Consider the following 27,593-nt stretch of genomic DNA (forward strand, 5'->3'; position numbering starts at 1 on the left):
TTGTTAAGCCTCCAATCATTTGGCAACAGCTCGTCCAATAATTCTGTACATTTGGTCTGGGAACACCATTCAGGCAGCTGCAATGGCAACATGTGTCTTGAAGCATCTGTGGATGGTACACACCAAGACGCCCTTGAGGGTTTACTGTGCTAGGAAGGAAACGGAATGTACTTCTCTAATCTTTCAATCTTTGGTATTTTAAATAATGAAATCTGAAATCTTAGTCATACCTTATTCACTGATAATGAGTATTTGTTTGATGAGAGCTCAGATAAAGGAAGATTTGGCCCAGGAAGATCCTCAAGATGGTTCATAAACATCTGCCAAATGGAAATCAATTTAAAAACACATCCGTCTCTAAAAAGAAAAGACCACAAAAACTCATTGAAAAATTTGATTGTTGCACTACCCCAAAAGATTTCCATAGCAAAATTGTTTTTGTTATATCACCAGTTCTATTTTTTTTTAAAATGTTACCTGTCCTCATATATTTCATCCTGCTTGTTTTAGATTGAAGCGCATAGGACTAAGGTCAACTAGAAATCTTGTCAGCTAGAAGGTTTCAGTCCTTTTCTGGCATTCTAATCAGTAATGTCTCCCATTAGTTTCCTAAAGGTCAAAAGAGACAGGTAGGTCCAACCATTAAGGGATAATTACCCAGGAGAAGGACACCTACAGAAAACACTGTTCTTGATTGGACCTGTGACTATGTGAAAACATTCTTAGTAGACATCCTAGATATAGAACAGTGAGTTGTATGAATAAAGCTGTTCCTGCTACCAGTTTTATTTGGGTATCCTCACCAGCTGCATTGAGTAATTCACCACATTAGTAGATACTTATTTGAAGAAAATAGAGGAGTTACAAAAACACTGACCTCCAGAGGTAGAGGAGGGTTTTGGTTCCCATCCTGAAGACTGACAATACCCAACTCACCCAATGGTCTTATAAAGAATTGAGGGCTTAGCCTTTCTTTGTTTATCTCTGTATGATTATGGTAAGGCATGTTAAGGTGCTGACTGTGTTTGCTCATGTCTCCCTCTCCATCTCTCTGTCTTATACAGCAAGAACGACTTCAGTTAGATCGCCTGAAGAACCAACTTTCTGATGCCATTCAACGATATGGAACGATACAAAAGGTACAAGAGACAGGAAGGATGCTGGAATAGAGAGGAGTCCATTGCCATCTATTTCTTTATAAAATTTTGTTGACACCTTGGTTCTAAAGGACAGTCTAAATTGTCCTATGCACATCACAGCCCTGCTTAACACCTCATCCTAATGATGAGAATCTCATGCTGCAGAACCTCTACTGCCCTATGGAGTGCCACAAGCCTATAGAGGGGAGCTGGTCCTGAAGGGGCCTTAGTGGTGCATGTGTGTGGGGGTGGGGGTGCATGTGTGTGTGAAAGGATGCCATAGACATCTTAAGCTGCACAAGATCATGTAACATCCCTTTCTCAGCTTTGTAACTCATTCAGAAGGCCCCCGTTCTGCTCCTACAAATACCTCTGCACCATAAAAACAAATGTTTCTGAGTATGCGCAGCCCATGGGTCATGTTATTGCACTTCCACCCTAAGAACTATAAGTTCATTGTCAATGTGAGCCAGGACTCTGTGTTGTGAAGCAGGCAGTGTAGGGAAAGAGTGGTATTCTGTCCATCCCCATATATCATACTTTGAATATTTCTTTTAACCATGTGGTCTACACTGCTGTAGAGCCTTCTGATGTATAGTGGCAATCTTATCTACTAAGCCTAAGGTCAGAACTTCTTCCTGAAAGCAGAATGTTTTCTGGTTTGGATTGGCCTTCTCTCTCCAACTTGGTCCTACCCACCCACCTGGACAGGGAGAACTATCAAAAGTTTGCAATGAAGTTAGATCTCAATGTGCAGCTTCCCTATTCTGTTATCCCCAAGTTAGGGTAGACCTTAACTCCCACCTTCCCAGATAACATGACCATCCTCAACCAGCATGGGACAAACTCCAGCCTGTCTTCAGAGTGCAAGGTTGGAAGAGTCTGTTGATTTGTTAGAAGGTGGATTACTTCCTTCTGACACTACATTCTCCCTGGGCATTGCCCACCTCTGTCTCTATTAGAATTAATGTAAAGACTTCGGCTTTTTATTTTGCTTGGGTTCATTTCCCCCCAGCTTCCAAGGTTCCATGTACATCATGTTGAAGCATCTGGAAGCTTTATGCGTTACCCGGCCACTATTTCAGCCAGCAAGAACAGTTTCTTTTGTTCCTTATGTGCTGTCTCTGGTGCAAAACATGTGATTTTCTACCTATATATTTATTTTTTGTAATACATTTCACTGTGCCCAAATGATCCATTGCAAATGGCCTGGTGGGATCAGGAGCTAGGATGGAGTGGCAAATTGGCACTTCCTCACACTCACAGCTGTCGCTTTTTTCAGCACCGAGTTTGCTTTTGAAACCCTGTCCTTGAAATTTAAATTTCTCAAAAGCCTTTTTAAAGCTTTCCCATAATGCTGACTCATTTTTCCCTCTATTTCTTGGGAGGGGGGGCAAATGAGTACTGTAAACAAATTCTAAGGCATCTCAGCTCTATCCTGATAAATGATACTGTTGGTGCTGTTATAGTAATAGTTATTATTATCATTATTCCATTGTCATTATTGTTATTATTATTTCTGGATTGGCAGAAAATTGCAGAGAAATCCAAAGCTCTGTTTCCGGTCGGGCAGAGAAGTAGAAAGCAGGTAAGTACCGTTTTATTCAAGGAGAATGATTTTCAAACTCCTTGGTCAACTGTTAATTTCCTTCTTGATTGTGTTCTATAAAGTTTTATATGATTCAAAGTGCTTTGGGTTCTTTTATTCCTTCCCTATGAAGGGATTGACAGCCTTTTCTCATCATTCTTCCCCATATCAAAGCCTGAAACACAAGATATTTTAAATCTTTATATGGTAATAAATGAGACTGGAGGTAAGTTAGCAGCACTTAAGGAAAGCTGCAAATGCAAAACTGACCCTAGATATTAGTTAGAAGCAGATTATTGTTTGTTTGTTTGTTTGTTTATTTACTTATGGGACTTATATGGCTGCATATCTCATATGATGACTCACTGTAGGCATCATCATAAAAATCCATATAAAGCATAGTTTAAAAAATGCCCTTGAAGTGAGAAATACATTCAATACAATCTTGGTATGTTAGAGAAATGGGCTGAAAAGCATAACAAGGACAATGCAAAGTATTTCACAGGAGATCAAACATGTAGGTGTCAAGTGGGATAAACCTGGTTTGGGGACAGTCCTTGTGAAAACAGTTCTGGAATAGTATATTACACATTATGTGTCACCCGTCTGATCTAGCTACCAAGGAAAAAAAAAAAGGGGGGGGGATACAGATTTAGGCTGCACTAACAGAAACATAGGTTTGAAAACACTAAGGAGAATAGTCCCCCTTTATTATGTGTTGGTTGGTTAGACCCTACCTTACTATGTTGAGTTCTGGAGACCACTGTATATGAAAGCTTCAGAGGAACTGGAAAAGGTTCAGAGAAGCAACAAGGATGATTAGAGGAATAGAAACCAGGTCCTGTAAAAAGAGATGGAAGGAATGGGAGGTGTTAGTCTTGAGAGCAAATATCTAAGGGTGGGGTTATAATAACATATTTCAAATACATGGAAGGTTGACCCACAGAAGAAGGCCAACACCTGTTCTCCATACCTCTGAGTGCAGGACCCAGAATGATGGATTTAAACTAGAGGGTGGCAGATTCCAGTCAACTGTGTGGCGGGGGGGGGGGGGGATATAACAGCGAAATCAGCTTGACAGTAGAACCCATGATCCAGAGAGCTGGTGGACTCCTCTTCCTAGATGGTCTCAGGAGCCACATCCAATACCATTATTTTGAGATTGTCTGATTCTGTGCATTCAGAGGCATGGAAAGCTGGCCTATATCAGCTGAAACTACTCACCTATCTTGTCTGTTATTGTCTAACGTGATAGACACATTTTGGCAGGACCTCAGGAGGAGATTACACCCACACACACACACACACACAACAGTAGCTGTGGGTCCATTGAAACAGATATTACTGCTGAAGGTGCATGATTGTCTGTGGGAGAAGTTAAAATCGGCAAGACTGCGAGTGTAACGTTGTGATCCAACCCCCTCCCTTTTGTCTGTATGCACAAAGGGCGTGGGGCTCGGGTTGCAGGCATGTGTCATCTTGTCAAGACGCACATGCACACACACATACACACACACACCCTACCTAACATGCTGCTGGGAAGGCATGTTCCATGCTGATGACTGAGCAACCTCCATGCCTTTTGGTCAATTGAGTGTAAATGTACTCAAGGGGTTATTGATGACCACCCTATTCTGCTTCAGATTGTCTCACAATAAGCACTCTTAAAGATGTCTGCCTTCCACACTGAGGATTGATCATCTTAAATTATCCCTCATTTCTTACCTATATATGAACTGTGTGTTGGAGAGTAAGCCCAAACAGGAAGGCAGGAAAAGATTTAGGCAAGTTCACGATGGATAAGGACAAAGATCAGATGAGTTAAAACTGTAGTCTTTCCAGCAACCATGCCCAGCAGTGAGACCTAGACACTAGGAAAGACTGAGAGGAAGAAGACGAAAACAGGTAGTTTATCTGTTGAGATAGTTAGCAACATGGTCTGAAAAAAGAGGCAGTTAATGAGTCGTGAATCAGAATAACGCTGACGGTTCCCTTGTGGCAATATTCATCAGAAACTCACATATTTTGGGTAAGTGATACAAGTGGCTGATGGATTAGAAAAAGTGATTTTGTCTGGCAAAGTTGAGGGAAGTAGAAGGGGGAGACAACAGAAAAGGAAAGGAAGTTCTGCGAAGTTCTTGGAAGAGCTAGAGAGTATTTATAAAGATAAATCAAAATGGTATTTGTGGAACTCAGTAGCAGTTAATGGGTGTGCATACATATGGAATTCATAACCAGTTCCTGCTACTATGAATTTTTCTTGTTCACATCACTTTTGCAGTGCTCAAAGCAAGCGTGTGCCGACTCTCAGCATCAATTCATCGTTAAAAATCTAAGTTTGCATAGATTCCTCTTTCATGCTATTTAACTTGTTAAAATAAAACCCCACCAGAGATAAACTCCTCTAAGTCCCAAGTGCTCTCTGGGCACCATTTGAATCCTAATTAAATATAGCTTAGGGAAATGTGCAGAAGAGAAAAATACCAATTTCAAACCCGATGGAATTGCCTACTCTTTTGAAGGCCTTCTCACAAAGGTGGGAGCTTAGTAAAAGAAGTTCAGTAGAAGTATGAAACATTGACACAAAGGCTCAGTAGAGAACAAATTATTCCTTTATTTCCTTGGAAAAGGTGAGAGTATACTTTTCTATTTTTTGCCATTTGCTCACAGCTGCCAGAAGACCCCTGACTCTAAACTTGGCTGCTGGATCTTGCTTGCTTGTCTCAGATTTCTGATTTCCAGCCCACACATACCCCCACCCCTTAATGGAGCTCCTGGGATGTCGTTAAATGCTGGTGTTTAACTCCTCAGGTAGGAACGCTGTCAAATATGTGAAGCTAATGGACCATTCGGATTCTGGAAGGGAAGGCAAATGTTGATTTGATTGTGGGAATGCTTCATGCAGGCCTGTGGAGAGCATGGTTGTACTGGACCAATAGGGAAGAAGAGGTGAAAAATGGACTGTCTATCCATAAAAGATGAGAAAGGCTTCTGAGGATGGAATTTGGTTTCATTCGTTCAAGAGGACTTCCATGCTTGTTTAAACAGATAGAGTCCAAGATCGCAAAGATTTAGAGATGGCCAATAAAATATTTCCATAGCTTGAAGAAAGACATATCACCACATCTAGCTTGACTTTCCTCTCTAGCCTATACAGACTTGGATAGTGGGCTGCTAAGTACCAACCCTGTCTGACCCTTCTTATTGTCTGAATCCTGACAAGATCAAGAGATGCTTCCAACCTGCTTTCTCTCTCTCTTCTACCCACCTGCAAACATATTTATGGGGGAGAAATATTACCTGTCTTAAAATTTACTGACCTCTCCAAAGTGTTCTATAAAAGCCTGAAATCTGTTATCCAACCTTATTGGAAGCATCTGAAACAGTGTGTGTCTGGAGAGGGAAGTGCCATCATTTTTAGGGAGAGAAATTGCATCCTATCCTGCTGGAGATCCAAGCAATGGACAAACTCTTACCCTCTGTCTGTAGGTCTACTGATAGATTTTCTTCCTGGATGGACATGTTTAGAAGTATGACCCTGATTCCTGGACCTTCTGTGGGGCTTCTCTAGCCAAAATGAGATGGGGAATGATTTTCCCATCTGCAATTGAAATGCATTTGATTAATTTGGAATGCGGGGAGGCAAGTCTCTTTGAAGAAATAATTCAGTATTAGCAACCCCATGAATGCTTGCATACCCCCTCACTCTTTTTGCTCCTTCATACGGCTCTGTTTTCCATTGTCTTGTTTTTCTTTCCTGAAACTCTCATCTTTTTCTATCTGGGTTTCTTCCAAATACAAGGTTCTGGAAGAAGGAAATAATAATAATACAAACATTTCCATGACATATGTCCCCACCTTTCTTTTAATAGTGCACCAAATAAAATATTTTCTGCCCAGAACCATTAATGCTTAAATTGTTGTTATTGACATAATGATGCCTTCGTTGCGAAACTCACAATGTAAATATGCTGGAGGAACAACCACAGAGTCGAAAAAAGAATATTCTTGATTCCCCAGGGGACGCACGCAAGACGGGAAGGAATGTGCATTATGCATGTTGTTCATCAACCATTTTTCAATAAAAGACGATTTCAGAACTGAAAGTGTTTTCTGCATACGAAACCTGGAGCTGGAAAACAAATTGGAAGTAGCGGGCAGAATATCCTTGGCAGCTTTTTATTAATCACGTTTTCTATAGCAATTAATTATGTGAACTTTTGTTTCATTAGAGAAATGAAGTGAGGAGGGGGCTAAACGGTCTCCCCGCTTTTTCCCCCTTAACCTCCAAGGCTGTTGTTTGAGAAATATGTCTTTGCATTCAAAAAGGCCAATTCATCTCCCCCCCCCCCTCCCCGACCAATAAAGCAGAATACAAGGGTGTCTGCAGACAGATGGGTCAAGATCTGCAAGATGGCTGATGCAACCAAAATCAGGACTTGTTTGTAGGTCTTTGTGATGCAAAAGCAGTGGGGCTTTCATTGCAATAATGCACCCACCATCTTGAAGATTTTGACCCCCTCCCCTGAAGACATCTGTCCAGGGATGGCAGTTTTCTCTGGCAGAAGAAACCATTTCCCTCCCAAATAATTAATTGGGAAGTACACAAGAGGAGAGGCCATATCCCGACTCTTTCTGGAGTTGTTTTCCCATTTTTCTTAAATCTTCTTCTCAGCTTCTCTTACAACAAGGAGTTAGAGAACTTCAGAAAGGGTCTCTTGTGTTTCTTTACTGTAACACCCTGCTTCCCTTTGATTGTGTAATGAAAGGGGAAGGAGGTGTCTCCTCTGCTCTTTGCCTATCGATTCGTAATCAGAAGAGAACTCCTGAGCCCAAGTGCCTTCAACTTCGTTTCAAATAAATCCGTACAAGGTTGTCGCTTCCAACTTTGATCCTGGGCTCCCGAGTAGGTGGGAGCAGGGGAAAGAAGGGAATGAGAAGGTGGAAAGATGACGTTTGGTTTAATTTAAATGTGAACCTATTTACGCAATAGGGACAATTTTCCCCTGGATTAATCATCAGGGAGTGGATGTCTCCAAAGATCAGTCTGAAGTTCAGCCACTTTGGGAGAGCTCCTTTCCTGGGGAATTCTAACCCTTGGAAAGACCCAAACGAGGCATCTCGCCCTTTTCTTCCCTCTCCAGCCTTTCCTTTGTCTCAGCCCAATTTTCTCTCCCCCTCCTCCACCACTCCCTTTCCCTCTCTTCCTAGTACAGCTGCCCATTCCCTTCCACCCCTGCTGTTCCAACCCTCTTTCTCTTTTTCTTCTTCCCATCTCCTCCTCCTCCTTCTTCCTCTTTCCTGCTTCCTCCTTCCCCTCCTCCCTCCTCCCTTCTCCTTCTCCTCCTTCCTCTTTCCTGCTTCCTGCTTCCTCCTCCTCCTCTTCTCCTTCTTCTTCCTCCTCCCCTTCTTCTTTCCTGTTTCCTTCTCCCTCCTCCTCTTCTTCTCCTTTTCATCTTTCCTGCTTCCTCTTTCCTGCATCCTGCTTTCTTCTCCTCTTCCTCCCTTGTTCCTACTTTCTCCCTCCTCCTCCTACCCTCTTTTCGTCCTCCTCCTCTTCTTCCCCCTTCCTCCTCCTTCTCCTCTTCTGTTGGGAGGAAGAAAGAGAGTGTTTGTATATAAAAGATAAAATGGAGGATCCATCAATTTTATAAATGGGCCACCTTATTTTACAGGCAATTAACTTGAAACAGTGGGGGAGGGTCCTTCTGGCAGGTATATATAAATGTGCAGATATGTGTGTATGCAGTGAGATGCAGAGGTGAGTGCACATATTTATCTGGAGGATGGGGAGAATCTTTTCAGGTTCAGTTGGCAACCCTAGGTTGATAGAACAGGCAAGCCAGTCACTGCAAAGTTTGCATGATATATTGGGGTGGGGGACATGGCCTTAAGGGTTGTCTCCCCAAATGGAGGCAGCCCCTACTTGTCCTTCTTTGGGGTCAGAAGCTATGCAGGGTCAGCTCTGGTTAGTACTTGTAAAGGAGACATCAGGAAATTCCAAGAAGATGACAACAAACCTTCTTTCATATTGTTTCCAAGAAAGCTGCATAGCCGTGTCCATGTCACCATGAGTCACTCTTGACCTGAAGGAGGCTTTACCTGTTCCTTCAGATAAACAACATAGTTGAAAGGATTATATCTTCTGTCTTATTCAAGATTTCTCTGGGGGCACATTTGCCATTTGGGGAGCCTTAAGTTGCCCTCCCCACCCCATAGCATATCCTTAGCAATCGTATTTCCAGATTTGTTAAGACTGTTTGGTTGACATTCCATATGACCATCCTGTTGGAGGATTCCACTTACAGAGCATGACCTCTGTCCTCCCAGCCATTTCTGTTTCAGATGAAATGCTGATTACATTCTCTCCATTCATGGCCACAGATAATCCATGCAAGCTGTCAGACCTGGGTTAACTGGAGAATGAAAGAGTCATAGCCCCGTATGCCAAAGAAGCTTTTGACCATACATCATATAAGTGATTATTGTATCCATTAGTGCCCTAACAACACATTAGAAGAATTTACTCAGAGCTCTGATGTCCAGGTTGTCACCCCTGAGGAGGCAGAGAAACAGGAGGAATCTATCAAGCAATGTGATTTCAAAGTCAGCATGCAAACATCCCCAATGGCCTCTTGTCTCTGTATTTATTATTCTTGATTTTATTTTAATGGCTGTTTATTTGAGATAGTGGCACTTTAGAAAATCTCTCCAGTCAGGGTGAAACACTCTCCCTGTATCCCATCTCATCCGGGGATGCAGGCGACGTGCATTTATTGAATCCAAAATGTGAGTGGAAATGAAAGTTCCTTGTGATGTATTTGTTTATTTTGTATGGTTTTGCAAAAGTCTGCTTCCTAACTTAAAAAAGAATGTATTTATTGCCAGAGCACTGTTTGTATTTACAAGGTAACAGTAGTGTAATTAGTATTTGTTAGCCTGTCACTTAATTCTTTCATTCCAGGAGGACAGGGGCACACACACACACACACACACACACACAGAATTTATTCTGTGTTTTTTCTCCAAACAGGGCATCTATGGGGAGATGTCAAAACAGGCAAGATAGTGGTTGTGTTGTCATGATGCAAGCCTTGCTCCTTTTAGGGTGGGGCTCGCGTCATAACACCACATCTGGCATCTTGCTCATTTTGATACAGCTATACCCAGATGCCCCTCCCTCCAAAGAATAATGTGTGTGTATTGCTCTCCAAAACACACACTCACACGCATCTATACCCCACAAAGCCTCTTTGCTGGAGTTGGCCTAAGAATGCCCAGTGAGTTTCATAGCTGAATAGGAAATTCCAAACTGAATTTCCCTTGGCCCCGTGTTGGCCACAACTTACATTTATAAGACTACATTTAAATATGAAAAACGCTTTAGATGCATTTTAGTCCTGCTTACGATAGCTTTCCCCATCCTAGATGTCTGTGGATGTCAACTCAGTAACTTCCCCATCCAGAATTGTCAATGGTTCAGGATGCTTGGAGGTGTAGATCAAAAACTGGAGGGCATCTGATTGCCATTCTCCAGGATGACTCAATATACAGTATTTCTCTGGCACTATAATACTGAAGAGAAGATGCTTGTCATATACTACAATGGCCTGTTGCACCTTTCCTTCCCCTGATGTTGTAAGAAAATAAAACTTATCTTTAGCCAGCAAGACCATGATTCTTGGATGATGGGTTATCCAGAACCATCTGGGAGCCAAGGTTCAGAAAGCTTGTCATTATATTTGCATAAAACAAGCCCTATAATTTTCTAGAAGTTTTGAAGGCTACAACTTAAGTTATCCTTAGCTTTCCTGATCCCCAGACAAGATGTTCAAGGGCCATTGCAAGCATCATCTGGAAGTTTACTGCTGGTGTACCTTTGACCTATAGTATCAAATCAGACAACATAGGGTGTGCACCATGGGCTTCCTGTTTCTACAACTCTTTCATAAGGAATAATCAGACCATCTCTTTTAAATGAGTCCCCAATATCTATCTATCACCCATCTATCTATCTATCTATCTATCTATCTATCTATCTATCTATCTATCTATCTATCTATCTATCTATCATCTATTTTATTATAAAGTATGTCCAACACCATCACCAAAAAATCTTCTTCTTGGTTCTAGATTTGTATACTCATTTGCACATATTGCATACATATGAGGTTGGCCCCAATCCTGTTGGCCTTCTGGAAGGCCCTTAAAACATGACTTTGTCAACCAGCTTGGGGATACCATGGTAATGTGGAGCCTGTTAGATGGTTTTATGATGGTTAATGGAATGCACTCTCTGTTTGTTTTTCTGCCATTTTGCTTTTTATTTGTTTTATCCTTTTTTAATTTAAATTGGTTGTTTTTAATGGTTTTTATACATTCTTGATTATTTTTATGTACGCTGCCCAGAGTGAGATGGGCGGCTATGTAAATGTGAATAAATAAATAAAATACACAACACTTGCGTACATTGCAAGAAATATTTGCAGAATCATGATGGACCAAGGTCCTATTCCTACCTTTCTCAATATGGAACTTTCCAGAAATCTTTGAATCACAACTCTTGGAGTTCCTGATTAGCATGACCATTATCTAGCTTGTAATGCTAGGCCCTGTAATCTCAGTTTGATCTATTTGCAACAACCTGGTCTCTCCCTGTGCTGTAGATCAAACTTGCTTGAACAGGACCATTGGTGGACACTGGAGGACAAAGGATTTGTTTTTCAAATTCCTTCAGAGGAGGAGAGAGCTTTAATGAAATTCTCATTTGTGGAAGATAGTATTCTTGCATTTATTTAGAACATCCTCTCTTCATGGTCAACATCCTCCCTGGATTGTCCATGCTTCCAAGAGAAGATTCTTGGAGGGAATTTTTTCACTAGTTTTGTTACTGTCACTGCTAAGGGAGTAGTCATGCCCTTGAGAAACAGTTGGAGAATTCCTCTTTATTAAGGAGAAATAAAGAGAGATGGTTCCCCTGATTTCGATGCTCACAATGTTTGGTGGAGAATTTTGAACTTGGGTCCAGCTCTACAGAAAACTGATGTAGAAATTTCATCATTTTTGTGCATCCAGGGTGGATGGTAACAACCTTGAGGGCTAGTCCCTCTGAGATGGTAAGAGATCCTCTATAATATAGACCTAAGTTTACCAAGCCGGGCAGATATACCAATGTATCTTTATAAAGCAATGTTGCTCTTAAAGATCACATGGCAGTTTAAGAAAGATCAAAAGAGAATGTATTCAATAAATGATGGAGCAAAAATAGCTTTGAAGCCTGGGGCAGGAGACACAGACGAAAATGAAGAAGTAAATTTATGTAGCCTTGAGAAGAGGGTTTGCCAGAGAAGTGATTGCACTCTATAAATACCTTCAAGGTGACAATAGATGTGAAAAATGGGTAATTTATTTACAGTGCGAGGTGACATGATATCAGTCAATACATCCAAGTGCAGAAGGTAGAAACATTTAGAGCTGATGTGGGCCAGCATTTAGCTTTTAGAGACATTGGCAGCAGAATTGCTGTCCCATGGGGCATGATCAAGGCAATTTCTGGCAAAATTTCATTGCAGGGACTGTGGGTAGGAATAAGGTCAGTTTAATATCCCCGCGCTTGTGAAATATAAGCCAGTTGTGATTTCAAATGATCTTCAGATCCCCTAATGCCAGCAAATAAGCCCTTATTTCGGTGTTCCCCAAGAGAACATTTAGATTACAGGCAACGGTCTTGAGTATAATTCCTAAGCCGGGTAATCAATAAGAATTAAACGCCAGACACATCTTTCAAAGTCAGAAAAGGAATCTTGTTGTTGCTCTGTAGCTATTGCTGGCTGGAATGAATTGGCTGGAATGATAAAAAATGAGAATGCCAGAGTTAGTTTTAGTGGCTGGGTTTTATTATTCATTTTGAAATGTTAATTAGTGGCAGGTTCACGTTTCAAACCTGACAAGTGGAAGTAGAAAGAGGCTGAGATTCTTCAGAAACCTTTATGACTCCTTTCAGGTTCAACCCCGGTTTAAAAAGGGCTTACCAAGTTGGATAAACCTCCCTACTTTCTCATATTTTGCCATTTCAAAAATTATTATTTTTTCTCATAGTGTCCAGAGATCATTTCCAGGAGCTCCAAGAAATTCCAGATGATTTTTAACAATGAACAGCAAAGCTCATAAGGACTGGGGAATCACAGTGAATAATTTGTAAAACTTCTTTTATACCTTTGGTAGCTGGTAGTCTATAAATATTGAAATGCATATTAAAGGAATTCCTTCCCTCCCTGCTCTTGCTGCTATTCTAATTTATGTTGAGTCAAAGTCACGGAGGACCAAGGGACCCCATCTTATTCTTGTTGTCATCATGAAGACCAGTATCAGCTTAGGAAAAGTTGTTTTCCTATCTCTTTGAGAAACAATTTATAGCATCCAGAGTTGGATAGGGGGACATCTCAGACTTCACTAGTGCATCCTTTACAAGCCAAAGGAGAAGCATCTTTCCTCTGTGGAGCATAAGATAGTATATGTGAAGTTCCTGGGTGACCTTGTACCCTGACCCAGATCTGCTCAGCTTCATCAAGGCTGTTGTATAAAACCTGATTGTCCCTGGGTTGAAGGCAGATGGGACTTGGACCAACCTCAGTAGATATCATTATGAGGGAAGAAACTGGGTGCTTTGACTAAATCGAGTCATGGAACAGAAAACCATCTGATTAAAAAGGCAAAATATTGCTTCTGACTGAACACTCAGTATTTATTTGCATGCCAGTCTGTTACCTTGATGCCTTTGAACCGTCTTTTTTACTCAGGACTAAACTTTAAATGCATGTGTGTTCCTGGATCTCAGTCAGGGGTCTAGACTATACTATTTCAATATGGGCTCAGACACTGAGACCCCGATATGGTTAGACTTTTCATTGCTATAAACCGAAGACAAAAATTCAGGGGTGGCCACCCCATGAGAGATGGTGAATCTGGGGCTTAAGTTCAGGATTGGGAAAAATAGTGTATTGGCCAACCTCTTCACGCCAGCCACCCACCCCAGTTCCTTGGAGGACTTCTGGAAGACAGGCATGGTACTCTCTAGATTGTTTTCTTTGTCCTGTGTCTCACTTAAGGGAGTCCTTATGATGAGGCATGATGATCAATGTACTCTTTTGTTTTCCTGCTCTGGTGATAAGAAGTTGGTTGTCTCAGTTTTTCTAAATATATATACTAGTCTTGAATGGTTCACTCTGAATAGTCTTTGGAATGAATCTTGGATGATCAACCATATTGCAGAAAACCCAGGAATCATCTTTTGCTATTGCTGTCAGAAAGAAGGCTGGGGGTCAAGGCCTCCTCTTGCAGAGAGTAAGGAAGATGACCTTGATGGAGATACACAGGAACTGTTGCCTAGGCAAAAAGGGCCAAAGCATTTTTTAAGTCCAGAACTATGAGATAACATTTGGAAGCAGCTGAGGCAGACACCTCCCAGATTCACTGGAGTATAAGAAGGGGAAGAGGTATAGCCACTCTCAAGAAAAGTAATGTTAGCCTTCCTGTGGAATTGAGTTCCGGCTCTGGTCTACCTAGTGGGGCTGAGATCTCTCTTTTATCCAGTTGGTTTAATGTTTCAGAGGAACAGATCAGAGGAATTTTCTGCTGAGAGCCCACTATAGAAAAACAGAAATGAGGATGGGTTGAGTTTTTGAGTTAGGATGAAAGAGATCCAAATTCAAGTTCTCCTTCAGGCCTGGAAGTGCACTGGGTGACCTTAGATCTGTTCCTATCTCACACCCTTCCTCACAGTGATGTTTTGAGGGAAAAATCTTAGCACGCTGTGTACATGTGAATCTGTGAGGTGGGGGTAAAGGGCAGCAACTGATGAGACAAGCACTGGAATGTCATGATGCAAACTCCCCCCTTTTGTTCTTGTACCATGATAGCACATGCCAGTGCATAAAGAACTGGGTTTGGTCATGATATAACAACCCATATTTCTTTGTTTGGATGAAATCCCATCTTCCTTCACAGGCTTCTGGCTCTGTATGCTGCTTTATGGCCCTAGAGGCATAGTGGATTATGAATGTAATCTAATAATCAAATCACACAGCCAGACCCAAAGCTGACAATCTTATTCAGAATTAGATAGTTGAGCTAAAGCAGTGATGCTAAAACATGGCAGCCAAATTCTGTGTACACAGAAACAACTGGCTGTTTTATAGTTCCTAGTAAGATATTATTTTCTGCATACATGACATGGAAGTTTACAAGCCACTGAACAGAGACTCAGGGCAGTGTTGTGGCTAAGGGACCAGACTTGGTCCAGAGAGATCCAACTTCAGGTCTTCACCCAATCAACCATGCAACTCACTATGTGATTTTGCCCCAATTCCTCTCTCAGCCAAACCAAATTTACAGAGCGGTTTTTGTGGGAATAAGATTGGGACCGGGGGGAGAAAGACTCATGTCTTGTGCCTTGTCCCCTCAAAGAGAAAAAATAGGATAGAAATGCCTCCAAATATATACATACGGAAAAACTGGGGAGAATGTTTTGACTCAACACCTTAGATGTTAGCTTGGATCACTATAGATTACTGCAAAAAACTCCTTGACATCATTTACATACTGTATGATGAGCATAAGCAATTGGATCCACTATGTCCCTTTAATCTGAATTGGTCCCTGGTGCTGGCAGTAGCAATATTCACCAGCTGTAGTCCTCTAGAGACCTCCTTTGTGATAGTGGGTGGTCATCAATATTTTGGCATGATCAGGGCTGCGGTAGGTAGATATTTAGAACTGCTTTGTAAGGAATACAGTCGAAGCCAGAGAGGAAAGGGAATTTTAACTATTGCTTTGAGACCTAACAGCTGCTTTTCGTTCCTTTAACTGAAGGTGCTTGCGTCCAAATCTTAGTGGATTATTTCACAAATCGTACAAGGCCATAATGAAACATACCACATTATAATTTACTGCAGTTGGTGGCCCAAAAGCTCCCAGTGAGCATCCATGGCAGAGGGTGGATTTGAACTTGGATCCTCAAGTCTTGGTTCATCATCTTAACTACTACACCTCACTGGCTCTCACTGGCTCTTAAAATAAGCCTATTTTACTCTACAGCTTTTTCATGTTTTCTACCTCAAAAAGACAAAGCCATAGACCATAGTTTTCAGAAACTAAGTCCAAGTGAATCTGGAGGAGCAAAAGAGGAGTTAAGGGCTACATATAGCTCTCTTAAAGCTTAAGCAGTGGCCTTTTCAGATCCTCTTTCTGAAATCCTTCAGCTGGATAGGCTAAGAATTCAGTACAGTATGGGGCTAAAGTGTTGCTTCACACAGGCTCCTGTTGAGTCTTATCATATTTTGGACACAATATGTGAAGACCTAGCTCTCTGGAGCAGGCTATAATGCTGGGAAAGGTAGAAGGAAAGAGAAGAAGAGGATGACCAGCAGCAAGGTGGGTGGACTCAGTTATAGTGGTGATGGGTGCACCATTGGAAGACCTGAAGGACCAGGTTGGAAAAAGATCAACCTGGAGAAAATCTCCCTATATGGTTGCTGAGAGGTGACACTAGTTTGATGCTACATCATCAACATCATCTGTTGGGTCCTTTGTCTATGGACTAAAATGATGGACTGTGTCAAAGGGAAACCACAGGAATGAGAACTATCAGAACAAACCCTCATCCTGAGAGAAGGTTTTGTGGGAATGCTGCAAACCTGGATTTTCTAAATTGCAAGTCTTTGAAATAATGATTGGTGTGTTGGTTTTCCAGGAAAGGACCATAAAGCTTCAAGCAGTGTCACTTTGCACCACATTGCGGGTAGAAGACATTGTGCTGTGTAATTTTTCCCCAGCAGTGACAGCTGGAACAGTGCTTGCAGGTAGAACACAGCAGAGTCTTAAGGATGATGAGAATATAATTCAGGCAGTTGAGAAAGGGCAGGAACAGCTTTTAAAATGGCCTGAAATGCAATAATTAAAAAAAAAAATCAGCTGAAGCTTAAACTTACCAATGATCTGGGGAAATCATCACTTGGTCGATCAGTATGAACAAAGGTCGACCCCTTTCAAATAAGACCTCAACTTGCCAAGCTCTCTATGGGTCTGACTTGTCTCCTTATTGTGATCTAACTGCCCACTTGTTAAATAAAGTGCATTCTTGAAAAAAACCAAAGGTAATAAAAGCAGGCAACAAGGAGGAAAAGATGTTTATGGTTTTTGCTCCACAAATAGTTCCACTTCACTCAAGTTGCTCCACAACCATCTGTTGGCACAGCAGGTCAAGCCATGAAAGGAACAGAAAGGAGAGGATGCTAAATAGAAAGAGAGAAGTTCAGTTTTGTAAAGAACTTGTTGGAGAATTTGCTGGAGGCGTATCTGCAGCATTACCATGGCCGTAACTATGTAAGATCATGATCAGATTAGTGGCCCATGTGCTGGGTTTCCAGCTGAATGCCTCTAGGAAACAGAGCAGGACAGAAGCGTTTCTCCGTTGACATCCCTGCAAACTGTGGAAGGGAATGAAAAGAAAATTGTCAGGGCTGCAGATTTGCAAATAGACCAAAACAGCTCTCCCAATAGTGCATAGGGCAGCAATAAGGAAAAAGTTCTAGCATTCATTTTTCCATGGTCAACATTCTGCTCAGAAGATACTTTTTAAAAAAGTTTGTGCAAGATGCTTCTGAAAAAGGATAATACATACCTGCCAGTAAGGGGAAAAATCACAAAGTCATTAGAGAAATGCTTAGAAAGCTTGCATCAGGAAAATGGGCTTAAAAAAGAACATCTTTCTTGATTTCAGGGAATTAATCTTAAGAACTTTGCATGTTGGTTGGTCTAACGGCAAAGAGTAGATGTGGAACTTTTCTCACCAGAACAGATGTGGAATTGTGTTCTTACTTTAGTAACTTCTTAGGAAATGATATACCAGAGAAGCAATGCATGAATTTGCAGGGTCAGTTCAGTTATGTTGATAATAAAACAATTCCATCTGTGCATTAAAAACAGAGAAATATTAAAATAATGAACAATAGAGGATAAGTTCATAAAGAATGTTTTGGAATTATATACCACTTTCAATCTTTTAAGTATACAATATGAATCCAGATGTGACTCGAGGTGTTAGTTATCACCTATAAAACTCTACACTGCGTAAGGCCAAGCTATTTATGGAACCACCTGTGTCCCACTTTTCTGCTTGCCCCAGCAGATCTAGCAGGGGGATTGTACTCTAGATCCCTTCTGTCAAACAGTATCATCTTGTAGGACTCCAAAATTGTGCATTCTCGGTGGCAGCACCACTATGGAACAGCATCCTCCACCCCAAGAGGTCCAGGTGGTCCTAATCCTGTTATCTTTAACTGTTTCCCCAGCCATTTGGGGCAGGAAGTATTGTTTAGTTATGATGTTATTGTTTATTATAAAGATAATAATAATAACAACAATAACAATAACAACTGGTGGGACCACAAAACAGACCAAGTAATAGAAAATGAAGACGCTGAAGTGCTCTGGAACTTTAGAAGTCAAACAGACAAGCACCTGCCACACAACACCCCAGACTTAACAACTGTTGATAAGAGAGACAAACAAGTCTGGATAGCGGACATTGCAATACCTGGAGATAGCAGAAATGAAGAGAAAGAACTGGAGAAAACCACAAAATATGAAGACCTGCAAATAGAAGTAGAACGACTGTGGCAAAAGAAAACAAAGATAGTAATAGTCGCCTTGGGTGCAATCCCAAAACATCTGGAGCACCGCTTGAAGACCCTCGGCATTGACAAAATCACCATCAGTCCATTGCAAAAGGCAGCTTGACTTGGAACAGCTCACATCCTGCGACGACACCTTTAACACCATCACACAACAACATCTGCCTATCCCAGGTCCTTGGGAAGGACTCGATAGGTGGACAAAAATGCCAAATCCAGTCTAAGCATCTGGCTGACTGGGCAACCAACTATAATTCCTGTATGTTGGAATTCAATGACTCTGGGTGGCTGACAACAATCAAAGAAATTACAATAAAATCAATAAAAGATAAAGATAAAAGATGGGAAGTGCAATGAAGCAAGGGGTATCACTCTCCCTTGCCAAAGGCCAAAGAGTGGGGGCCATCCAGATTTCGGGGGGAACTTCATTCCAGAGGGCCAGCGCTGCTCCAGAGAAGGTGCGCTTCCAGGGTCATGATAGATAACACTGTTTAATTGAAGGAACCCAGAACTGCCAACCCTGCAGGATCGAATCAGCCAGGCAGATGCTATGGGAGACAGGTGGTCCCTCAAGGAACCAGGCCCTGTGCCGTGTAGGGCTTTATAGGTAGTGACCAGCACCTTGAATCACACCTGGAAACAAATTGGCAACCAGTGCAGCTCGCAAAGCAGAGGTGTTACATGGGCCTACTAAGGCATGCCCATCACTGCTTCAGCTGCCGCATTCTGGACCAGGTGGAATTTCCAGGTGGTCTTCAAGGGCAGCCCCTTGGGTGATGTGTGGCCATATAAATCAAATGGATGGATGGATGGATGGATGGATGGATGGATGCTTGCTTGCTTGCTTGCTTGCTTCTTTCTTTCTTTCTTTCTTTCTTTCTTTCTTTCTTTCTTTCTTTCTTTCTTTCTTTCTTTCTTTCTCTGGGTCCTCTCTATTAGGCTCAATCTGTTGCAGTTTCTGGAATCTCTCAATCCTGTGTGGCTTCTGTGTTCAAGAATCAAATTGGGGGTGGGGGTGGAATTTTCCCATCTAATGAACTAAAAATTCCTTTTGAAATCACAGTTAGGGGTGAATAGAAGTTGAAGCTCAGCAGTTGTTCGGTGCAGCCTTTTTTTCTAAATTAAAAGCAAAACTGGAAGGGATACAACTTGGTTTATCAGCATTGTAGTTTCCCAATTTTAGCATCTGCTGAGACTTCTTTGGAACTTGGATTCACACTTGCTAGCTGATCTCTGTGTTGCTGACTCTGTTGATGCTTTTCTGTATTAATGCAAGGGTAGAGAATGACAGCATCAGGTGGAAAGCTGCCTGGGAAGAGATGGAGTATGCAGGGCAAGGAAGAAAATATTGTGAGAAAACAAGCTCTTGTGAAATAGCTAGGAATGTATTACTAAAGACAGATTCAGAATGACTGTATCTGATTTTTATAGAATAATATACTCCCACCTTCCCTAAGGGAGAGAAATTTCAAGGACATTGTTAATGGGAATTGTTTTCTTTTGCCAGGAGAGCAATGGAAACCTATGTTCCCTTTGTACAGTCTGCTTTGTACATATAAAATCAGAGCCAAGACAATGTGTTCTGATGGAGAGCATGGTCTTTGTAAGATGGCCAGGAACTTACAGGTAGTCCTTGACTTACAACCACAATAGGGACTGGAAAATTCATTGTTAAGTGGTGCGACCATTAAGTGAGGCATCATGTGGCCACACCCAATTTTACAACATTTTGTTGGTGGTCATTAAGCGAATCACTGCAGTCATTAAGTGAATCAAGCAGTTCCCCATTGGTTTTGCTTGTCAGCTGGGAAGGTCGCAAATGGCAATCATGTAATCGTGGGGACACTGCAACAGTTGTAAGTGTGAGGACTAGTCATAAGTCACTTTTTTCAGCACTGTTGTAACTTTGAATGGTCGCTAAACAAATCATCATAAGTTGAGGATTACCTGTACTTGAGAATATTTTCCTGTTCCCCAGGCAAATAAAACAGGATTCCAACAGGAAACTCTTGATGTCTCCTGATTTCAAATCTTATGGCTTTTTCTCAGCCCAGTTTTCTAAGCTGGATGTTATGAAGCTTGTCTAAATGCACATGGATATTCCATGTCATAGACTCGTAGAATCATAGAGTTGAAAGAATCTCAGAGGTCATCAAATCCAACTCTCTGCTCAGTGCAGGAACTACTAGAGTATCTCTGATAGATAACTATCCATCCTCTGTTTGAAGACCTTGTGTGGGTAGGTGTGTTTCACACCCAGCTCTTTGCCTGTAATAAGTTCATCCTCCCAACAGCTTCCTGAGCTATGATCATTTTGTTAGATGCAGCCCCATATCCAAAATATGGAAGAGTATCAGATGCTACTCTTTTCAGTTTTTGCAATCTTGACCCCTGGGAAGGGCCAGGGGAGATAGTGACATGTTATTAATTTGGGGGGGGGGGTTATTACAATTCACACACACCCCCAAAACGTCTCCTTAGGAGTCAAGGCAAATACCTTGTCTTTGTAAGTGAACATATAAAATGTTTAACATTATTTTTAAAAAGTGAGGCCAGCCCTCTGGGGGAATAAGTGGATGTTCTACAAGACATTCATATTCTGCTATTGTGTTAATCGCATTTAATTATTTCCTCTAACATGCTTCCTTACATTCTTCCAGACTAAACATTATGAGCAATACCTTCTTTACCCAATTTCTTTCACTGCATTTACTGTAACACTTCTCTTTATTGTTGCTATTAAGAAAATTCAATATGAAAATCAATTCTCTCTCTCTCTCTCTCTCTCTCTCATCTGTCTACCATCAATCTCTATATCTATCTATCTCTCACTCTCTCTCATTCTCTCTCTCATCTCTCTCTTTATCTGTCATATCTCTATCTATCTATCTATCTATCTATCTATCTATCTATCTATCTATCTATCTATCTATCTATCTATCTATCATTAGATGCAAAAATTGCACTGAAATCACCATTAAAATGAGTTCAACACAGGAGCAGTCCCCTATTTTATAGGACAAAATTTTTGAATTCTGTTACATTGTTTTCTTCCTCCATATGTCACTCAGACATTTGGACAAACCTTTTCCCTCAGCATTTAAATTCACATTGAAGTCAACTGTTACTGCAATACCTGATATGTAGTGATTGTGATCATAGAGAATTCTGTGTCTTGTAGTACCCTAAAAGCATAAATTTGGGCCGGTGGTAAAAGCTATCAAAACATGGCAATTTCTGGGTGAGTGCATGTATATATGGGCAAAGTTTACCTGATAAGTTATGTAACTTATAATGCTTAAGTTACTAATGACTCACATGTCTAATTGATTGCATTGCTACTCTTCTAAGCGTGGCTAAAACTGGCTCTAACTGTTTTTATATTTGAGGGGTAAACAATATATGCAATTGAGAGAGCTATATTAGCATGCAAGTTTTAATTTCACAAAGGAGTAATTCAATTTTCCACCCTTTGAATCTGTAAACCGTGTGGCACTCTTGGTTGTATCTCAAGTATTCATCAGGTTTATTTCCTACAAACCCATCTTCCTCCCCATTTTACAAATGTATGGTTCATCACATTTAGTAATCCAGGGCATACATCACATTTAATAATCCAGTTTCAATGAAAGTGAGGGAATTATGGAATACTAAATTTAAATCTGCTACATGATGGGCTCTCTGTAGTGCCTTCTCAAAAGCTGTGATTCATGGACTGAAGGACAATGTCCCCGAAATCATGGAACTTTACACATTTTGAAGTCAGAAACAGCACTTTGACCTTGCAGGGAGATAATGTGATATCAGATTCTCTACCCCTGCCAGCAACCGCAACTGACAAAGCCCATCCTTGAAAGCTTAAAGACTGGGACTTCAGCCGGTCATGGAAGTTTTGGACTTTAATCTTCTTAATCCCATACCAATATTACTGCCAACATCCATGATCACCCATCTCATGTATTCCTTTTATGGTACATGTGCATGTACACACACAACCCACTTGGGCAATGTTTGGTTTGGGTTATGTTTCTCTAGCTGTATTGCAGTCTCACCAGTTAATGGTTTCTCTTCTATCCATCTTCCTTGGAAGACTCTGTCATAGCTTTTGAATCCTACCGTTCTAATTATTTTGATTTTCCTCCTCAGCAAAGCCCCAGGACCCCTTTCTCTGACCTGGCTGATGATGAGAAGATCTTCAATGGTGGAGACAGCGCCTGGCTAGAACAGAACCAGGAACATGCCCTGCTCTCAGAAATCACAGAGGAAGATGTAGAGGTCATCCGTCTACGGGAAGAAGCCATGAAGCAGATTGAGGTCAGTAACTATGATTTCAGGAAAGCTGGCAAGCTCCAAGCGTATGCTTCCTCATCTTTCCCTTTAGGATTGGAAGGAAAAAGAGACCACCCTGAATGTGGGAGAGGTGTACATTTGCTTCAATAAAATCCTGAATTTAGAGCAAAAGAGATTTGAGATTTTTCCAGTAGAGGAAATGTCTGCTGAAGGCAACTTTCCAATGTTTTGGGATGAATTCAGAGTTTAGGAGAGAAACAGGCTGGGCATCCTCTGACCAATCCATTTAGGATAGGGCTGAGCCATTTTTTTTCAGTAGAGGGTTGACCTGCCTGGGATCATGGGGGTCATGGCTAAAGTCCTCATGAAATTTCTCACCCTTTTAAAAAAATGTTACGGGTCTTAAGAGGAAAATGTTTTAAACCACACATTATGTCATCTGAAGACCCCAGTGGAGGAAAGAACTTTGGGAAATGGCAATGTCAAGGTTTTAAAGGGTAAAATGGGGGCTTTGAGATTCTCCAAGGTGTTGGCACCCATACTGTCTATCAACCTGTCCTAATAAAAATAATGGGGCAGAAATGTTCAGCCTCCATCCATTTGGGGTCATCACATTTCTCAGAAGGTCTGCAGGCCCCTCTGCTTTTTGGAAAATAATTGGGAACAGGAAAAGAGAGAATTTCTTTTGTGACAGCAGCTGTTGAAGTCTGTTTCTTTACAAGTAGTGATAAAGGCTCTTCTTTTAGTTCCCAATCATGGGGCTTTGAGTAGATGCATTTTCACAGCCCTTTCACAGTCTGGGTCTGCTGGAGCAGTTGCATCAGTGCTCTAAACTTCCAGAAATCTCATGAGAACCAGCATTCCCAGAAGCTTAGCTAGGATTTCTCTCCTGCTAACTCCATTTTCCAAGCCAGGATGTGGAGTTCCATCCAGTCCCAATTCCCCAGAGTCATGCAGGAGGACATGATCTCTCCATGACCTCTGGGGCCTTCCAGAAATTATAATAGGAGACTACCAGCTTCACCTTAGGACAGGAAGGCCTGGCGCAATATGGTTCATGGGGTCACGAAGAGTCGGACATGACTTAACGACTAAACAACAACAACAACAACAAAGCTTCACCTTGGCAAGAGAACTAGAAAGTACAGATGATGAGAACTGATGGATCCATCTTTCTACTTTCCATTGTTTAATGGAAAGTTCAGAACTGACAAGTCTCCTCTGAAATCAAAAGTGGAAAGGCCATCTTCTCTCTGGCTGAAGAACATAAGGAGAGCTTTCTCCAACTCTCAGAGCTTATTGTTGTGGTACCTCAGGGAGGATGTAGCAGAGCTCTTGGTAGCATTGCTGCAGCAAGCTTGCAATAGCTCATGTCCTTCAGGATAAACTCCACCTTTAAGACACTCTTAATGCTAGAGATGCCCAGAACATGATCGAGTGCTGTATTATTGGGTGAATTTCAGTTATTCAGTTACTGACACTTTGAAAGAATCTCTGCTTTTTTCAGCACCTTAGAGCTTTTTTTAAAAAATTTTATCCGCACTCAATCGTTACCGATTCTGCGGCGTCAGCCTGGACAAGTCCCTGCAGTTTTCAAGGCAAGGTGTTTCGGAAGTGGTTTGCCAGGGCCTCCTTCCTAGAGCAGAGCCCAGCTGGCGAGTGCAGGAAGCGGGGTTTCCGTTGCTTCGCACCTTTTTCGGGTGTGCGCGGCTTCCGCATTACCGGCAACTGCTCCCATCTCCCGTGCAAGCACCGCCAGCATTTTTCCTCCCACCGGAGTGAGAGTCCCCATTTATCTACTCATGTAAGTTTTCGAGCTGCTGGGTTGGCAGGAGCTGGGAGGAAGCAGGAGCTCGCTCTGCTGCGCGGAGCTGGGCTCGAACCACTTAAGTGTTGACCATTTCTGGCCGGCAACTTTCAGCGTCATTAAGCTGCTGCGCCACCGCGGCCCCGCTCACCTTAGAGCTAGGGTTAGACAATATGGAAAACTCTGTACCCAGACAAACACAATTTCTGCATTTGTGTAACATGCTGTAGCAAACACACTATATCATGGTTTAATGTGATGACCTGGACTCTCATGTTAAGACACAGGCTCAGTTCCCACAATAAACTAAAGCACAAATAAGCCAGCCCATTTATAGCTCAGTAGTGTGATCTGTGCAAACCTAGGGATATTTGCAGGTGGGGGGGGGGTCAGTGATGTCAAAAAGGTGGGTGTGACTGGATGGTTGAACTCCCACCTCGTTTTAACACACGTCTCACACTTATAAAAAGGGGTTGGGTTTCCACTCTCTGTGTGTACATGCCATTTTAACATCAGTAACCACCCACTCCTGCCAAACTCAACCTCAGATAGCAAATTAGGTAGAAAATCCATCAAGATAGCCTCTGGATCTGGACAGCTTTCTTTTCTTTAGAGCTCTCAGTCTCTCCATCTTCTGAATCAGGCACATCTGTTGCCGCTGTTTTCTTTCTTTCTCTGCAGATACCCAGAAAACCTCACTTCCATGGCAGATGTTAAACTAAGAATGAACTCTGTGATAGACTTGAACAATAAATCATAGGATTGGATTAGGAAATATAGTCTTGGGTCCCCCTAATTGGATTAAGTTAATTGTTTCAAGGTGGATCTGGGAATATTACTAATGCAGCAGGAAATGTGTTATCAACACTAGTAGAAGAACATAAAACATTCCTACAACTGCCCATTGCCGTCAGGCTTTCAGCAGGAAAGAGAGGCCCAGGGCTGAAGCTGAGATGAGAACCACTAGACATGATTTAATCTAAACTGCAACCTTAATTCAGCTGATGGGAATTATATGGGGCAATAGATCTCTAATGAAGCTAATTTTATGGTGATGCTTATTTCCAGTGCTTAGAAGTGCATGGAGTGTGTAGAAATATGGCTGGGAGGTTACAAAAGATCTCTGATCTCCCTTGTCCTGTTTACATGGACAGGGGATCTAGTCAGTTACCTTCCCGGTTGACTTGCCACCAAAAGCACTGGGAAACACTCATTCTCCAATGACCCACTCAAATGGAAGTGGTCATTTTCTAAGTTCTCCCAGCCACTACAGAAGAAACTGGGAAGCTGTTGTTCTCATTCTCCTTTCATCCAGGGAGGGAGGGAAGAAAGAAGGGGAGGGGAGGGGAGGGGAGGGGAGGGAGGGAGGGAGGGAGGGAGGGAGGAAGGAAGGAAGGAAGGAAGGAAGGAAGGAAGGAAGGAAGGAAGGAAGGAAGGAAGGAAGGAAGGAAGGAAGGAAGGAAGGAAGGACAGGTCAAGGGAAGGAGGGAGGAGTCTGTTTTGGTACCACCAAGGACAGAGTGAGGATGCTCATCTTTTTCCCCCTTCTTTCTTCTTTTTACTCCTTCCCCTAATGTGACTGTGAGGGAAAGCAAAATGGAGATGGAGATGAAGCATCTAGACATTTTTATTGAGCTACTCTATAATATTACTTCAGAAAGGACAATTAACTCCAGCTACTGTGGCAACTCCATTTTGTTGCCACAGTGGATTGGAGGGCTAGCTGAAATTAACCTCTTCCAGATTAGTGTGGGAGGTTATCTAACTACACTGGTCTGCTTGCATAACGCCCCAGCCTCTCCTTTTGAGTGTACCGTCCAAGCAGAGCCACAGAGTTCAACAGGGGTAAAGTTGTTCAAGTAAACTGGCCTAAATTGTTCTGCTATTCAAAATAGACAATCATGGATTAAATGTGGAGCTGGTACCAGACAAGTCCCCTGTTTGCAGAATCTGCAGCCTTTGCTTGTCCTACCCTTTTGATCTCTTAGAATAAAGATATTAATAAAGTGCAGTATTAAAAAAAAAATTAATTGAATAGAGTGCGTAGTTCAGGAAGGATTCAGCAATCATCCCAGCAACAATGCTTCAGTCATGCTATCATACTATTCCATTGTAGATTAGGAGTGTGCTGTGTGTCAGGTTCAGCCTGCACCGCCCGCCTAGGAACTTGCCCAGCCCGCTTTAGTCAATTTCACCGCTCGAGCGCCAGCGCAGAAAGAGGAAAGGCGAAACCGCAAGCTAACGAATGGGCCCCCTGGCGCCACTTCACTAATCTGGAGCGGATGCCTTGTGTTAAGCCAGAGGGCCGCGGGCGCTATGGACAAAGGAGAGAGCCGGGAATTGAGGAAGAGATCAGCGCCGAGGGGATGCTCCCGGCTGGGCGCGCGACAGGAGCCCCAACGAAGGCAACGACCACGCCACAGGCAACAACAATCAAAGAAACAGGAGAACTGGGCTGAACCGGCCATTCCAGTAGAAGGGGGGACGACAGGGGGCAATCTGCAATCTAATTTGTAATATGTAACCTAGCAACGGGGCCCGTGGGGGGATTGAGACAACTATAAAGGAGTAATGTAAATGTACCAAGCCGGTCCTGGCTTTGCTTGTGACTGCTACGTTACGCATGAGTAAACCTCTTTTGTGAACCACACGTGTCACGGGAGTTTCTCTGCCGAACGGGGCAAACCTTACACTGTGGATATACAGATAGTCCTCATTTAGTGACTGACTCATTTAACGACCATTTGCAGTTACGATGGTGATGAAAAAGTGAGTTTGTGACCAATTTTCACATTTACAACCTTCATAGGTCTGTAAAGCAAAGGAAAGCTGAGGTCAGATTGTAAGCCCAGTCATAGTTTCATTTAGTGGCTGCTTTGTTTAACAACCGAGTTGCCAGTCCCAATGGTGGTTGGTAAATGAGGACTCTCTGTAATTCCCAAAAAGTGTTTCCCAAACATGCAGGGTGTAAATGTAACCCCTGTTGGCACTTCTTTGAAAGTGTGCTCTTTCCTATGATGATATGGCAGTTGCAGAGGGCAGCTGCAGAATCCCAAGTAAGGACATGGCTGCCTTAA

At 42.1% G+C, this 27,593-nt stretch overlaps 1 protein-coding gene across 10 annotated transcripts in view; it reads left to right on the forward strand.

Annotated features, from left to right (window-relative positions):
* TSNARE1 (t-SNARE domain containing 1) overlaps positions 1 to 27,593 on the forward strand; it is a 311,118-nt gene that overhangs the window by 169,137 nt on the left and 114,388 nt on the right. For all 10 annotated transcript variants that reach the window (XM_088148899.1, XM_088148893.1, XM_088148901.1 and 7 more), the window contains 3 exons: positions 1,065 to 1,139; positions 2,671 to 2,727; positions 22,566 to 22,733. In XM_088148899.1, coding sequence (XP_088005025.1) covers positions 1,065 to 1,139; positions 2,671 to 2,727; positions 22,566 to 22,733 — 300 coding nt within the window. The remainder of the gene's footprint in view (positions 1 to 1,064; positions 1,140 to 2,670; positions 2,728 to 22,565; positions 22,734 to 27,593) is intronic.

The sequence above is a fragment of the Python bivittatus genome, unplaced genomic scaffold, assembly GCF_059951505.1.
Source record: "Python bivittatus isolate LINGU-HERP-01145 unplaced genomic scaffold, Pbiv_v1 ctg000590_np1212, whole genome shotgun sequence".
NCBI lineage: Eukaryota > Metazoa > Chordata > Lepidosauria > Squamata > Pythonidae > Python > Python bivittatus.